The following is a 17,962-nucleotide window of genomic DNA, read 5'->3' on the forward strand; positions in this document are numbered from 1 at the left end:
CAGCGGATATAATAAACGTTTTCCTCTGGAGTATTATGGTAATTTATCATATAATTGGCTTAAACTCATTACTCGGGGGTTTTTGGGGTCGCTGAAAATGAATATGAGGTCGGCGAGAGTGTGCAAGCTACCAGGTGGCTGCAGCTACCAGGTGGCTGTAATAAACGCCTTCCTCTGGACTATTATGGTAATTTGTTAAATAATTGGCCCAAACTTCTTACTCGGGTGTCTTTGGGGTCACTGAAAATAAATATCCCAACGACTAAATTCTAATTTCATAGGATATTATAAAAAAACATGATTATTTTGTTCAGGTTCTCCATTTTTTTTTAATTTGGCGCTTAAAATTATGTTGGCAGTATTGATACCTTCTTGACTGATTTCATGTAGGATTTATTGCCTTTCTCTCTCACACGTTTGTATAGACTAATATAACGGTTACACTGTAAGCAAAACAGAACACGTTTTTTTCTTATTTTGTTTTCCTGTTATTTAAATAATTTATTATAAAGTAGTGTAAAAAATATATTTTTTTTATTTAAATTAACGTGTCTCAGCAACGCAGGCCATTGACACGGTTACAAAAGTAAGGTTTACAATATGTTTAAATTAAAAGAATTACGAAAATTAAGAATTTAAATTAAGAAATTACAATATCAGCAAAATGATAAAAAACAACATTTGTATGGCGTGGTATAACCGAGAGTCTTTGAGAAACATTATCACATTATTAAAGTTACTATTATCACTAAGAGTGGTGGTTTGGTCTTCATCCAGTTTATGTTGTCTTCGGATGTTCGTGTATAGCTGGCACTCAACTAGTATGTGTTTGACGGTGACACGAGTGTTGCAGGTATGACACCAAGGAAGATTTCCCTGGCCCGTCAGGTAACCATGTGTAAGACGGCAGTGTTAAATTCTTAGTTTTCTCATGACAACTTTGTCCCTTCTACAAAGTGCTGGTATTTTTAAGGCCGGTTTTCTGGGTTGAATATTATGGAGTTTTGAGTTTGTTCTATTCCAGAGGTTTTGCCAGACTCTCAAGCACATTTGGTTTACTGTATGTTGTACCCCTTAATGAAATTATTGACCACGGCTGCCAACTTCTTATGGCTATGTACAATGACCCGATAAGTTTCAGGAAACCGAATATTCCTGAGCAGTTTAAACTGAGTAATATCCAATTAGCTGAAACTTACCGATACAGAATATACTTAATGGCTATTGCCAAAAATAAAAAGACTGTCATTAGAAAAATTCTTTCATCTGTTGATGCATTTGCCCAGCATTTAAAAAGGGTATATTTCCAAACACAAATTTGGCTGCATGGAGAGGACAGTAACATGAACCTAACCGATTGGGGATGGGAATTACAAAATAATGTATTAATTCCAGTTAGAATGACTCAGCCACCTGGTCCTCCAAACATTTTAAATTTAATATTCTGTAGTTGTAAGTCAGACTGCGGCAACTCATGTGGGTGCAGGAAGCATGGGTTAGTTTGTAATTTAGCCTGCAAAAATTGTACAGGCTCAGATTGCACAAATATTGCATTGGACTCGAGAGAGGAAGGCAATAATGAAGGAGAAGATGATAATGATGAAGAAAATGAATTTTAAAGACAAATTACGATAAATTATTTATAATGAACTTTTTTAACCATAAATTTATTATAATAATAAAAATTTATGTTTATTTATAATAAAATTACCACCCTTTTCCATCACTATAGTTACATCGAAGAAAACAGATTACCCCAAAAACCCCCGAGTAACGAGTTTAAACTAACTATACTTATGATAAATTACCATAATACTCCAGAGGAAGACGTTTATTACACCCGCTGCAGGCACCAGGTACTTTGCACACTCTCGCCGACTTCATATTCATTTTCAGCGACCCCAAAACCCCCCGAGTTACAAGTTTGGGCCAATTATTTAACAAATTACCATAATACTCCAGAGGAAGACGTTTATTACACCCGCTGCAGGCACCAGGTAATTAGCACACTCTCGCCGACCTCATATTCGTTTTCAGCGACCCCAAAAATCCCCGAGTAAGAAAATTTACCGAGTTGCAAATTTATAATAATTGCCTATTTCAAAATGCACTTTTGAAATGCATTTTTCTTATGCACAAATACAATTTGAGATTTCTTATTCATTACATTAGTTTACAAAATTTCCTGATATTCTTAAAAATCCAACGCACCAATTCGCATTAAAATCCGTCTTACTGCAAAAAAATCGACACTTCAATCCTTCAATGCCTCCACTACGTAGAACAAAAACAACAGACGCTGTCTATTGGACAGGACAAGTGGAATTGGACAGGACATATCGCCAGATTGTCAAACAAACGATGGATAAAACGTATTGTTGACTGGAGGCCACGAGAAGAATATACGGAGCAGAGGACGCCCACCAACCAGATGAGTCGACGATCTGAAGAATGTTATCGGTAACTGGATGCAAGCCGCACAAAACAGAGATAGATGGAAAGAGCTCATGGAGACCTATGTCCAGTAGTGGACGCGTACGGGTTGATGATAATATTACATTTTACATTTCACAACCCGGTTCTTCATATATTTTGATCATTTCACCTCCCGTTTCCCATTGTCTCGTCTACCATACTGCCATCACCTTCTCTCCTCGGATTGGGCTCAAATCCATTGTAATAGCGATCTATGTACTTTCATTTGGTTTCGTATTAATTTGATAAAAATTCTTATTGGATAAAATCTAAGACATAAATAATTAGTCAAAATTCTAAAGATAAAAAAACATAGACAAAGGTGACTTACGAATAATAACAAACCTTTTAATGGAATCAAAGATCACAAATTGTAATCAATAACGGACACAGTCCTGAAATTAAAATCAGGAGAGGAATTAAGCAGGGATGTATTATGTCTCCGTTACTATTTAATGTATACAGTGAGCACGTAAAGGTTGGAATAAATTCATTTTCTCGAGAATGGACGATTTTGGAAAAAAATCCCGAAACAAGTCAATTTTTATTTTTAAATTGCGACTTTTTGGCATATATATCATACTAGTGACGTCACCCATCTGGGCGTGATGGCGTCATCTACGATTTTTTTTAAATGAGAATAGGGATCTTGTGATAGCTCATTTGAAAGGTAATTCAATTCTCTATTCAGTAATGTAAACATAAACATAATTGTTTATACAGGGTGCACAAAAAAAATTTTTTGGATTAAATTTATTGACATAAAAAGAAGAATGTGTGTAATTTATTTAATTCAAAATACATTTTACTCCTATCAGAAAACAGGAAATAATGTTTATTTGACAAATAAATATCGTCTTTTGCTTAAATTCAGTATTAAAGCAGCCACCCACCTTCCTCTTGACAGTTTGAACATTTAATTTAAGCGAAAAGCAATGATTATTTTTCAAATAAACATTTTTTTCTGTTTTCTGAGAACAGTAAAATGTATTTGAATTAAATAAATTACTTGTATTCTTCTTTTTACGTCAGTAAATTTATTCTAAAAAAAAATTAAGCTCTGCTGAACAACTTCATTTACTACAAAACAAAACAAATAGTTTCCGTGAAAAATATGGTCTAAAAATGAACATAAAAAAGACCAAATACAAGATAATATTTAATAAAACAAAAATATAAACAAACATATATTTATTAAATGTAGCGAGAGAAAGGGCTGATAAATACAAATACCTAGAAAGCTATATTTCAGACGATAATAATCAAACAATAGAAATAATGGCCAGGATAGAAATAACAAGAGATGCGTTTGTAAAAATGAAAAAATTCTCTGCAACAAATACCTTAGATGTTAATGTTAATATCTCCAAAATAGACAAAATGCATGGTTATAACAGCAAATCCAATAAGATGTAAATTGGAGTTGGAAGGTCAGATAATACAACAAGTGATGGAGTTTAAATACTTAGGCATCACACCATCTAGCTATGGACGGCTCGAAACAGAAGTGGAAGCTCAAGTGAATAGAGCAAACAGAGAAATAAAAATATTGGAAATGAAATGAAAGGCAGAATTTACAAAACAGTCATCGGACCAATAATGACATACGCGGCAGAAACACGACCCACACAGAGGACAAAAAGATTGCTCGAAACAGCGGAGATGCAAGGTGGATGACATTAATAACTGGACTTCTTTTATAGTTTCTGGGTCTCCACTCCATGACTCGTCTTGTCCACTGTCCATTTTGTGTTCTAGCTAAGTGTCCTGCCCGGTTCCACTTAGGTAAGCGTCGTAGCTCTTTCGATGATGTCTTCAACTTCTGATCTTTGCCTGATTTGTTGGTTTATTTTAAATGGGAAATAAGCCACAATTTTACCAAAAAAATGAATTTATTAACGTTTCAACGCCCAAGTCGGGTGACGTTGTCAAAATACAAAATAATACTAAATAAACAAAAATGTTGTTGCTTAGTAAAAAATTCTTCTAATAATTTATTTAATCTGACTCATTTATATAGACAATTCAGTCATTTATTATACATTTTAAAGTAGAAGACTTTAAAATGATATTGCCAATATTGATGAGTTGCGTTCCTGGGACGACTTTACTAAAATATAGTTAATTCGATTATATAAAAAATGCCACAAGGAAATAGCTTCAGAACAACATTTGTTGGTTTGTTATGTGGTCTCGATGGCTCACGTTCAGTATTGCACGTTCCATGGCTCGTTGTGTAACTCTGAGTTTCTTCGCGGATTTTTGCGTCAGTGTTAAAGTCTCTGCTCCATAAGTTTGTACAGGAAAAATACATTGAATATAAACCTTTGGCTTGAGACACATGGGAATTGAACTTTTTAGAATATGGTTTAGTTTGCCAAATGCTGCCCATGTAAGGCTTATTCGCCACTGTATTTCATGTGTTTGATTGTCTCTGCTTATTTTGATCTCTTGTTCAAGATATTTGTCTGTTTGTTGTATGGTATTATTGTCAATAGTTACATTTCCTCTCATTACGAGATTTGTGATAATTTTAGTGTTCTCAAAGTTTATTTTTAATCCTGCTCACTCAGACAGAGTTTTAAGCGAATATATCACAGAAGCTGTATCCTGTAAGTTATCTGCGATTAGTACAACATCATCCGCAAATCTCAGATGATTTAAGCTCCCTCCATCTATACTGATGCCAATATCTTGCCATTGAGTGTTCTTAAATATTGACTCTAGGGCTGCCGTGAACAATTTAGTTGAAATATTGTCTTCTTGTCGTACTCCTCGACCTAATCTAAATTTTTAATGTTTCTTCGCGTAGTCTAATACTTGATGTAAGCGTTCTCATAGATTTTTTTTTATAAATAACGTGTACCTGTAGTCTATTCGGCTTTGCTTTAGGGCTTCCAGTACTGTTTTAAACTCTACGGAATCAAAACCATTCTCGTAATATATAAATGCAAGAGCCAGTGGGATGCTTTGTCTTCTATGTATTTAGTTATTTTATTGCTTATTTCCTGACCGTGAATTTTTAAATAGTTGGTTTTTAATTCCTGGGTTTGCGGTCTGTTATAAATAAAACACTTGATTTTGCTTAGACGTTTCGGATGTTTGCCATTTTCAATAAGCACTTTTAATTATTAAACATTACAGTGTTAACAAACATATTTTATATACAATACACGTAATATTTTAAAAATTTAAAAAAAATGCACATCGTGTTTCTCTAAGATGTTATGAGAGAATGCCAGGCATGGGCATTGGGCATATGGTAAAAGCAATTCACAACGGTTTTGGATGGTGGTCGTATATTATGTAACTTGATCTCCTGTATATTATCGTTTTGGTTTTACGACCACCATCCAAAACCGTTGTGAAGTGCTTTTACCATAATATGCCCAATGCGCATGCCTGGCATTCTCTCATAACATCTAAGCGAACGGCTCCACGGGCGAGAAATTGACGCTAACAGTAGCCGTAAAACTAACTTAAGGTTCCGCGGAACGGAAGAGGAATAGCCGAACTGAACCGAGTAAAGGACTTGTGCGTAGTCGATTCAGTTCGGCTATTCCTATTCCGTTCCGTGGAACCTTATATTAAGTTCGTTTTACGGCTACTGCTAGCGTCAATTTCTCGCCCGTGGAGCCGTTCGCTTGAAACACGATGTGCATTTTTTTAAATTTTTAAAATATTACGTGTATTGTATATAAAATATGTTTGTTAACAGTGTAATGTTTAATAATTAAAAGTGCTTATTGAAAATGGCAAACAGCCGAAACGTCTAAGCAAAATCAAGTGTTTTATTTATAACAGACCGCAAACCCAGGAATTAAAAACCAACTATTTAGTTATTTTATACACCGTGTGTCAGCCAAATGGAATAAATTCAATAGTTCAAATACTAATTGTTTTTTTGAAAAATTCCTAATCCTGTCGATTAGTATTTCAAATGGAAATTTTTTTCAGATAATAATAATGTATACAGGGTGTCACAATTTAGAGATAGGACGTCATCATTGATTTTCTTAAATGGCAATACTATCATTTTGATAGCTATTTTGATAGGGTGTGTAAAGTTATACATAACTGCAAAATATAAAATTTTTATTACTTACCATTTACAAGATAATAAAAAATAACCAAGTTATGTCTGTAATTTGGAATAAATTCAATAGTTCAAATACTAATTCTTTTTTTGAAAAATGATTAGATCTGTCGATTAGTATTTCAAATGGAATTTTTTTTCATACAATAATAATGTGTACAGGGTGTTCCAATTTAGAGATATAACGTCACCATTGGATTTTCTTAAATGGCAACACTGTCATTTTGATAGCTATTTTGATAGGGTGTGTAAAGTTATACATAACCACAAAATATTAAATTTTTATTCCTTACCATTTACAAGATAATTAAAAATAACATTAAATCTCTAAATTGGGACGCCCTGAATACATTATTACTGCATGTAAATAATTTCGAATTGTAATACTAATCGACACGTTTGAGCATTTTAAAAAAAACAATTATTATTTGAACTATTAAGTTTATTCCACATTACAGACATAAATTTATTTTTTATTATCTTGTAAAAAGAAAATAAAAATTTGTTATTTTGCAGTTATATATAGCTTTACACAGTTGCTTTTTGCAGTTATGTATAAGCACCACCCCAGAAGATTGTACACTTGGATCTCACCTAACGGACGACACCGAAATCAAATCGATTACATAATGATTAAACATCGCTGGAAAACATCTATTAGCCAATGTAAAACACGACCTAACGCTGACTGCGGCTCTGACCACCAACTTCTTTTTGCAACGCTAAAGCAAAAAATTCAAGGCATGTGCTAGGATCCGAAACAAGAGGATATCAAAAATAAAAGATACACAACAGTTTAAAAGCCAATGTAATGAAAGATTCGAAAATATTTTACCAACTATCGTCACTCATGATTCCGAAAAGATTTGGTTATATTTTAAAAATACCTTGATACAGACCTTGACTGACTGCGAGGCACAGTCTAATGCAGTCTCAACCGGACCAAAAAAAGTGTGGATGTCTGCAGATACTTTTGACCTCGTTGAAGAACGTAGAAAACTTAAAATTGTTGGAATCGAGAACCCTCTCAGGAATTCCCAGTACCGACAGCTATCTAGAGCTATTCAGGCTGCTTGTAGACGAGACAAAAACAAACATATAGAGAAAATCTGCAGAGAAATTCAACTACATGCCGACACAAATAACACCAAAGAACTCTTTGATAAAGTCAGACTACTCACACGTAAATTCAGGCAGAAATCTTGGTCTATCAAAGATGATGAAGGTAATGTAGAGACGGATTTGGACAAGGTTATTGATGTTTGGAGGGCGTATTGTAAGTCTTTTTACGTCAATACGGACCAGATGCCAGCGGACACCCCGTTTGTACCTGACTGCCAGACCTCCACTTTCCATTCTCCTTCAACAGAGACACACCACACTAGTTTTGAATCTGAACCTGACATACTTTTTTCCGAGGTGGAATTCGCTTTAAAAAGACTTAAGTTAAACAAAGCAGCAGGATATGATCTCATTACTGCAGACGTCTTGAAGCATCTTCCGGAATGTGGAGTGAAAATATTACATCGATTGTGTAATGAAATATGGCACACAGGCGTCTGGCCTGAGGATTGGAGAAAGACCATAATCATACCTCTTCATAAGAAAGGTTCAACAAATAATTGTAACAACTACAGGCTATTAGCTCTAATATCACACGCCAGTAAGGTGATCCTCTACATACTGCAACGGCGTCTAGAAAACTTCATAAGTTGGCAAATAGCACCTGAGCAGGCTGGATTTGTAAAGGGCAGAGGTACTAGAGAACAAATCCTTAATGTAAGAAACATCATAGAAAAAGCCAGAGAATACCAGATCCCGATATTTATATGTTTCGTCGATTATACAAAGGCCTTTGCTAATGTTAGATGGGACAAACTATGGAACATATTGACGACAATGGGTGTACCTAAACACTTGACTCACCTTATTAGCAAACTGTACCAAGATAACCTGGCATATATTCGAATGGACGGATACCTGTCTGACAAATGCACTTTGGAGAAGGGAGTACGCCAAGGATGCGTTTTATCTCCCTTATTATTTAACATCTATTCGGAGTTCATAATGCGCAGAGTCTTGGATGGTTGGGAGGGAGGAGTAAACCTAGGTGGTGTTAAGATATCTAACTTGCCTTTCGCAGACGACACTACACTTCTAGCCTCTACTCCAGAAGAAATTACTGAATTATTAAAAAAACTCGAGGTAGAAAGTGCTAAATTTGGACTCATGGTTAACTACAATAAAACCAAAATCATGGTTATTGATCGCCAACAACAGTTTCCTGAAACCCAAACTATTGCGGGATGCGAGGTAGTCTCATCTATGATATATCTTGGAGCTCTAGTTAACAACACAGGTTCCATATTTTACTATGCATGCGAGACATGGACAGTCAAAGAATCAGATAGACGACGTATAGACGCCTTTGAAATGTGGACATGGAGACGACTGCTTCGAATTCCATGGACGGCTCGCCGTACAAATATCTCGATTCTGGATGAAATTAAACCGGATCAGCGTCTCTCCAGTACCGTTTACTCTAGAATTTTAAAGTTCTTTGGTCATATCCATCGAAGTGATCACAAAATGGAGCGGTTGGTGGTCCAAGGAAGGCCTCAGAGTCAACGTCAACGCGGAAGATCTCCACAGCGATGGGCGGACATTACTAAAAAGCTTCTCAACAAACAGTATACTGAGGCAATACATGTAACTGATGACCGCGACCAGTGGAGAAATATTATCAAACAAACTGTCCGAGCTGCTGAAGCCCAATTATGAACCACAACACATCTACTAAGATGTTAATGACTATGATGATGATAGCTTTACACGCTCTATCTAAATAGCCATTAAAATAACGGTGTTGCCATGGTGTTTTCATGACGTTATATCTTTAAATTGGGACACCCTGTATACATTATTATTGTATGTAAAAAATGTAGATTTAAAATACTAATCAACGGATCTGAGCATTTTTCCAAAAAACAATTAGTATTTGAACTATTGAATTTATTCCATTTGGCTGACACACTCTGTATATTTGTGTCTCATCTTTCCTGGTATTAAGTTGAAGTTCTATTGTTAATATTTTTTATTGTTAACATTTTTTTTTTAAATTGTAGGACGAGATGTGGGGCCACTTTGAACCAATCACTAAAACTCACAAAGATTGCACAGATGCATCTACAGGAAGAGTAACATGGTTAGGCACCCAAGTAGCTAAATACGGGACATCAATTCAAAAGCAAATATTTTCTGACAACTATGGAAAAAATGAAGAAACGGCTTTGAGAAATATTCAAAATATTTATGAAGAAATGCGGATAGTAGCCCACTTTAAAAAATTTGAGGAAAAATTTTATAACGAAATGTGTGAACGTATTGAAAACTTACCAAAAGAATTGCCAAAACAATTGTTTGTAGATTTGTTAGACTTTGCTGTAATTAAAAAATTCCGTGGATAATTAAGTCGTTATTATACACTAAACGCAAAAAGTATCGCATAATTTTTGAAACAGATAAAAAGTTTAAAAATGATTTATAATTTTTAGCAGAATGTTATAATACCCGTCTATCATTTCTTTAGGTGTCTACAAACCCATAACATTTCAAGTTGAAGCCCGTTTTTGCCGAAAAAGAAAAACAAGAAACAAAACACAAAACGTTGTTAAAGCAGAATATTTATGTTTTACAATTGTGTTCGAGATTTTAATCTCTGCACTATGTCTGGTTGAGTTTTCAATGAGGAGGTGCGTTCTTACAAAAATGAGTAATATAACGTCAAAACTAGCAGCCTAAATTGTAGGTTTAATAGGGTTTAATAGTGGAGTCACTGAAGGTGGATATGAGCTATTACCTCCGATTTCGTTGAACCTCCATCGATTTACATGAAAATTGGTGAGTGGTTAGAGGATATCTCAAGGAACAAAGGTGACATGGTGCCAACTTGCGCTTTTACCCTGGGGGTGGATGCCACCCCTTCTCAGGGGTGAAAATTATTTTATTATAAATAACCCCATAATTCGATAGAGGGACAAATTTCAAGCAAAATTTGTTTTATAAAGTTATTAAAATAAATCAAAACTCTTTGAGCTATTAAAGATCAAAGATTTAAAATTTTTCTTGAGAAAAATGCATGTTTTTAACCAATTTTTTATCGATAACTCAAAAAGTGTAAGTTTTTACAAAAAAGTTATTATTATCAAAATTGAAGCTAATAAAAAATGAAATAAACCCCTTACCACAAATATCTTTTAATGTTAACTAAAAGTGAGTTATAGGTAATTGAATGTATATTTTTTTCGGCGAGTAAAAAACTCTAAGTATTCAAGCTGAAATAACGGGAAATTGATGCATTTTATAACATAAATTTATTAAATATTTGTCAAAGTACTTAAAAATGAGTCCCCGAACATGTTGATAGCGTTATAATTTATGCTCCAAAATTTTTGCAAAATTTATCTTTTCAAAATTTTCCCAAAAAATGTTATTGTTTTTTTTTAATTACTCCGTTCGTGTTTATATTACGATATTACGATATCAGGTTCATCTAAAAACTGTTTGAAGTTAATTTCAAGTGCTATTTAAGCACGTTGAACCTAATCTTCTAAACTTTTTTTTTAAAATAAAAGGTTAAATGACCTTCTTCTCATTGTTTGATTTGCGTGTATAGAATAAATTGCTATGTAGAAATGCTATCAATGAGTGTCCCCGTTTAGGATTTAGTCCTCTTCAGGGTTGTTAAATTATGACCCCGGTTGCATGGTTCCCACGGCAAAATTTAAGATTTAAACGTTTCTATCTCGGTTACTTTTTACCCTATAGAAATAGTAAAACAGGTAAAATATTTGACACAGAAAAAACTAAAATTTGGTTATATATAATTTTTTACGTATATTGAGTATTTTTGGAGTTATTATCAAAAGAATATGAGAATTACAATTATTTTAAAAATTATGATTTTTTTAAATTATATCTTTATTTCAAAAATATGCATTCTAAATCGGTCAAAATTATCAAACACATTACTTATGCTAATATAAAGAAGTTCTTGTAAGGATTACTATAAATTTTAATTTTTGTGGAAATGGCGTATGTTTTATTTTTCACTTTCTCCTAAAAAATTCGAAACGGTTCTTTTATTTTCATTATAACTTGCTTAATTTTGACGCTATTACCTTGTTCTGAAACTCATTTGATAGGTATTCTGAAGTACTTTGGCAAATGTTAAGCAGGAATATTTTATACATTGCATCGTTTTCCCGTTATTTAAGTTTGAATACTTAGATTTGAGTACTCGTCGAAAAAAATACACATTCAATTGCCAATAACTCACTTTGAACTAACATTAGTTTAGTTCTTTATGTGAGGAATGTATTCAATTTTTTATTATCTTCTATTTCAGAAATAATATTTTTTTTTGTAAAAGCTTATAGTTTTTGATTTATACGTGAAAAACCGATTTAAAACATGCATTTTTTACGAAAAAATAAAATCTTTGGCCTTTAATAACTCAAAAAGTGTTGATTTATGTTAATAGCTTTATATAACAAATTTTGCTTATAATTTGTCCCTCTATCGACTTATGGTATTATTTTTAATAAAATAATTTTCACCCCCAGGAAGGAATGGCATCCACCCCCAGGGTAAAAGCGCAAATTTGCATCATGTCACTTTTGTTCGAGGTATCCTCTAATTACTCACCAATTTTCATGAAAATCGATGGAGGTTCAACGAAATCGGAGGTGAAAACCTTCAATGACTGCATTATAATAATTGGAGATGGCCGATCGCAGCAATATCTTGCTGAATTTATGGGAATCCACCAATTCAGCTTTTCAAGAGCTTTAAGAAGGTATAGAGAAAGTGGAGGATACACAAAAAGACCAGTTCCAGGACTTTCCAGGTGCACGAACCCAGCAGATGAACGTTATTTACATCTGCAGACTTTGCGTACACATCATGTTACAACTAGACAACTGCAAAATTATCTTTCCACACCCCGTGGCTTGTAATGTTCGGTTCGTAAAGTGCCAATTCGATTGGAAACAGATTAAGGGAATTTGGAATCAGAGTCAGAATGACTGCTATTGCTCCACTGTTAACGAGGGCACACCGTATGACACGTTTAAGTTTTGCACCAAAACATTTCGATTGGGATATTAACGACTGGACTAATATTCTTTTTTGCACGATTGATCATTTTTGACTGTTTACCGTGACAGATTTTACGTCAGTAGGTGACATTTACTAGCAACTCGACGGTAAGTAATCCAACTCGACGGTAAGTACTCCAACTCGACGGTAAGTAATTCACTTACCGTCGAGTTAAAAAATCTCTTAATTTTAATTTATTTTTTGAAAGAATAAAGAAAACTAACGAATTATTTATTAATATTGAAACTTATGGTACAGTTTGTTAAATTATTTAATGAAATCCCACTTGTTTGGGCTGTGGTTTCACTTCTAACAGAAACTCCTGCAGAATCGCATACATTAGTAGTATTACTAGTATTGCACAAAATTTTGTCGGGAATAATTGCGGAACACCCTTCTTCCCAGGCCCGTTCAATTTCTTCAAATTCACTTTCGCTCATATTTTAATTTATAATAATCAAAATTGTACTTAAAATTATTGACAACTAAATAAAAACTCAATTCTCCATTGTTGTTATGCACCCTAGTTACTACCTAACAACCAAAGTATCTATCTTGATAAAATGAATAAAACTAGTCAATATGACGAAAATGTTTAATTTTATAATCTATAATGGTATCAATCGTGCAAAAAACGTTATAAGCATGTCGAACGTTAAGGGTAACCGATCTCAGACAATAATTGGAGTCATCGATCCGCTCCTCCTCCAAACAATTGTCTTCGATCGGTATAAAACCCTTACCGTTCTCCATACTTAATATACTATTTATTGATGAGTCAAAATTTACACTTTTTGGATCCGATAAACACTTTGCACTGTCTGATCCACAAAGTGCATATTTTGTTTTGACCCCTCAGCAAAAAGAATATTAGTCCAGTCACTAATATCCCAATCGACATGTTCTGGTGCAAAATTTAAACGTGCCATACGGTGTGCCTTCGGTAACAGTGGAGCAGTAGCAGACATTCTGACTCTGATTCCAAATTCCCCTAATCTGTTTCCAACCGAATTGGTACTTTAGGAACCGAACATTACGGGCCACGGGCAGTGGAAACATCATTTTGCAGTTGTCTAGCTGTAACATGATGTGTACGCAAAATCTGCAGATGTAAATAACGTTCATCTGCTGGGTTCGTGTACCTGGAAAGTCCTGGAACTGGTCTTTTTGTGTATCCTTCACTTTCTCTATACCTTCTAAAGCTCTTGAAACGCTGAATTGGTGGGTTCCCATAACTTTAGCAAGATATTGCTGCGATCGGCCATCTCCAATTAAACCTACAATTTGTGCTGCTTGTTCAGACGTTATATTACTCATTTTTTGTAAGAACGCACCTCCTGATTGAAAACTCAAGCAGACATAGTGCATAGATCAATTTCTCGAACACAGAGGTCCAAATAAAAATATTCTCTTTTAACAACGTTTTGTTTCTTGTTTTTTTTTTCGGCAAAAACACGCTTTATCTTAAAATGTTATGGGTTTGTAGACACCTAAAGAAGACGATAGACGGGTATTATATAGACGAAGCAACGAAGCATTAAACCTAGGAATTTTGTGCAGTAAGATGAATCGTCATGCAACTTTTTGCATTCGATTAGAGAGAGTATCAGGCAACTTTGTGAACTAAATTCATCTAGGGCAAAAATTTTTGTGCATAAGAAAATGCATTTTAAAAGTGCATCTCGATGAGGTGAAAATGAAAAATTTAGAACTCGGGCAATATTGATGGAAATGAGTTGAATTTTTATAATCGGGGGTTTTGGGGATCGCTAAGCACGAATTTCATATCGGCGATGGTCTCCAAGGTACCTGGTGCCCACGGTGGAACTCGCCGACTAGATTTTTACGTTATAATAATTAAAAATCAGTCAATATCCATTACTCGGGGGGATTTTGGGGTCGCCGGCCACGAATTTAGTGGTGGCGATGGTCTCCAAGATACCTGGTGCCCAGGGTGGAACTCGTCGCCTGGAGTTTTATGTTATAATCATTCAAAATCAGTCAATAATCATTACTTTGGAGTAGTAATCAAACCATGAGCAGTAAAATAAAAAGACAGATTCACACCCAAGAAAGTCAATAAAAAATCACCATATACATCTTCTTTTTTGGTTGATCATATCGGCCTTCGACAGTAATCCATCAACATTATATTATATTAATACGTCGCTAAAGAGTTCTAGAAACCAGTGTTTTTTTATATGCAAGCAGACTAGAAATCTAAAAATTAACTGATATAACTTAATTACCCTTGAAATGCAATTATGTCAAAATTTCATAAATGTCATTAGTGTCAAAATTTAAAGACAACTGCTTTAAAAGCGACAAAATTTTAAAATAATTTTTATAATAATAAAACACTGAAAACGTTTGTTTTCTATACTTCCACAGAATTTATTATAACTAAGTGACTACAGCTGTTTCGGCAGAGTGCCTTTCTCAAGTGATGTCTCTGCCGAAACAGCTGTAGTCACTTAGTTATAATAAATTCTGTGGAAGTATAGAAAACAAACGTTTTCAATGTTTTATTATTAGATAAAATGAACTTCCATCAAGTAACGGTCGAATCCATCAAAATAATTTTTAAATAGGTAATTTTTTAGGATATAATATAAAAGTGTTTTAAGAAAAATTATTAATGAAAAATATATTTAGCAATCCTCAAAACACCGAATTAATGTATATTGACTGATATTTAATGAATATAACATAAAACTGCACGCGACGAGTTCCACCCTAGGCACCAGGTACTTTGTGGAACAGGGTACAGGGTGGAACTCTAGGTTCTAACCCCCCGAGTAATGGTTAGTGACTGGTTTTGAATGGTTACAACATAATACTCTAGGCGACGAGTTTCACCCTGGGCACCAGGTAACTTAGAGACCATCGCCGACATGAAATTCGTACTAAGCGACCCCCAAAACCCCCAGATTATTGCTTTTTCACTGATTTTGAATAATTATGACATAAAACTCCAGGCGACGAGTTGCATCCTGGGAACCAGGTACCATGGAGTCCACCGCCAACATTAAATTGTGTTTAGCGACTCCAAAAACCCCCCGAGTAAAGGTTATTGACTGATTTTGATTGGTTATAACATAAAACGCTAGGCAACGAGTTCCAACCCTTGGCACCAGGTACCTTGGGCACCATCGCCGACATGAAATTCGTACTCAGGGACCCTCAAAACCACCAGGGTAATAGTTTTTGACTAATTTTGAATAATTATAACTAAAAACTCCTGGCGACGAGTTCCACTTTAGGCACCAGGTATCTTGGAGACCATCGCCAACATTAAATTCGTGGTCAGCGACCCCAAGAACCGCTCTGTAATGGATATTGACTGATTTTTATTATTATAAGATAAAACTCCAGGCGACGAGTTCCATACTGGGCACCAGGTACCTTGGAGACCATGGCCGACATGAAATTCGTACTCAGCGACCCCCAAAACCCGCAGGGTAATAGTTGTTGGCTGATTTTGGATAATTATAACTAAGAACTCTAGGCGACGACTTCCACCCTGGGCACCAGTTATCTTGGATGCCATCGCCAACAATAAATTCGTGGCCGGCGACCCCAAAAATCCCCCGACTAATGGATATTGACTGATTTTTAATGATTAAAACATAATACTCTAGGCGACGAGCTCCACCGTGGGCACCAGGTACCTTGAAGACCATCGCCGATATGAAATTCGTGCTCAGCGATCCCCAAAACCCCCGAATATAAAAATTCAACTCATTTCCGTCAATATTTCCCAAGTTCTAAATTTTTCATTTTCACCTCTTCGAGATGCACTTTTAAAATGCATTTTCTTATGCACAAAAATTTTTGCCCTTGATGAATTTAGTTCACAAAGTTGACTGACACTCTCTCTAATCGAATGCAAAAAGTTCCATGACGATTTATCTTACTGCACAAAATTCCTAGGTTTTGGGCTTTTTAGTGCTTCGTTGTTTCGTCTAATAACATTCTGCTAAAAATTAAAAATGATTTTAAAATTTTTTTTCTGTTTAATAAATTATGCGATACTTTTTGCGTTTAGTATATTTATTTATTAATAATTGATAACAGGTAAATATATTCTAGAACCAAAATATATCTATTATGACTGTAATTTTATTTAAGGTGCGGATCTTATAGAACCATAACCATATTAAGTTCATATTGTGAGGTTCTTATTATTACGAACAGCAAGCCACTGTGTGGGGTGGGGGGTCCTAAGTTGCTTGATGTAAAATCAAGGAATAGGTTAAACATCAAATATTATTTTATAATATAAAAATATAATTTTATTACAACTCTATATCATTTAAAGGGGTTTCACTCATATAATGTATGGATAAATACAATATTATTGTGGTGGCTCTAGCATGTGTACCTACCTATTAGTGTAACCCTCATGTCCTTTTAACCCTAGTCAAAATTTAATATTTATGTTTGCATTATTTATTAAGTGGTTATAATTATTTCAGGTAATTAGCACTGATGATGTAATATTTTATTTCGAAAACGTTCTGTGATGTAGCTCATAAGAGCTTTTTTAATAAAAATGCACCTTGTATAATGGATTTTACTTAACTTTATAATAATATACAACCCAAGGATAATTTATAATACAGGAAAAATACCCCAAGACTGGATGGAGTCAATATTCTTCCCACTACCAAAATTGCCGCACTCACAACAATGCAACGAGTTCTGTGTGATAAGCCTTATCAGTCTTGCAGGAAAAGTTCTATTAAAAGTCGTACATAATCGAATCTATAGAAAGTGCTAAACAATCATCAGAGAGACGGTTATTTTGGATTCAGAGCCGGCATGGGAACGATAGAAGCCCTTTTCAGTTTACCATTTCTTGTCCAAAAATGCTACGACCAACAGAAAAATATATTTATATGCTTTATAGACTTCGAAAAAGTATTTGATAGAGTAAGACACGACTAGCGTAACCAGGTGTCCCGATTTGCGCGGGACGTCCCGATTTTCAGGGGTTTGGGGACGCGTACCGATTTGTACCTGATCGGGACACTAAATGTCCCGATTTTCACCCACAAAAACTAATTTCAGGAGGACTTCGTGAATTTTATAACTATGTTATAAAAACAAGGCACTCCTAAAAGTGGCAAAATCGAATGAAAAATATAATTTTAATAAAAAATAAGTAATTTAATTAATCTACGATTTTTTTTCTAATGTCGTCTGATTATTATTATTATGTAGGATTAA

General features: G+C 34.5%; 1 protein-coding gene across 1 annotated transcript in view; it reads left to right on the forward strand.

Moving 5' to 3' along the window:
• LOC126887189 (farnesyl pyrophosphate synthase-like) overlaps positions 1–17,300 on the forward strand; it is a 57,279-nt gene extending 39,979 nt beyond the window's left edge. Inside the window, exon 4 of the mRNA XM_050654580.1 lies at positions 9,697–17,300. Within this exon, the coding sequence (XP_050510537.1) occupies positions 9,697–10,038 (342 nt within the window). The 3' untranslated portion in view covers positions 10,039–17,300. The remainder of the gene's footprint in view (positions 1–9,696) is intronic.
• The last annotated feature ends 662 nt before the right edge of the window (positions 17,301–17,962 follow it).

This window comes from Diabrotica virgifera, chromosome 6 (genome assembly GCF_917563875.1).
Source record: "Diabrotica virgifera virgifera chromosome 6, PGI_DIABVI_V3a".
In the NCBI taxonomy this organism is placed as follows: domain Eukaryota; kingdom Metazoa; phylum Arthropoda; class Insecta; order Coleoptera; family Chrysomelidae; genus Diabrotica; species Diabrotica virgifera.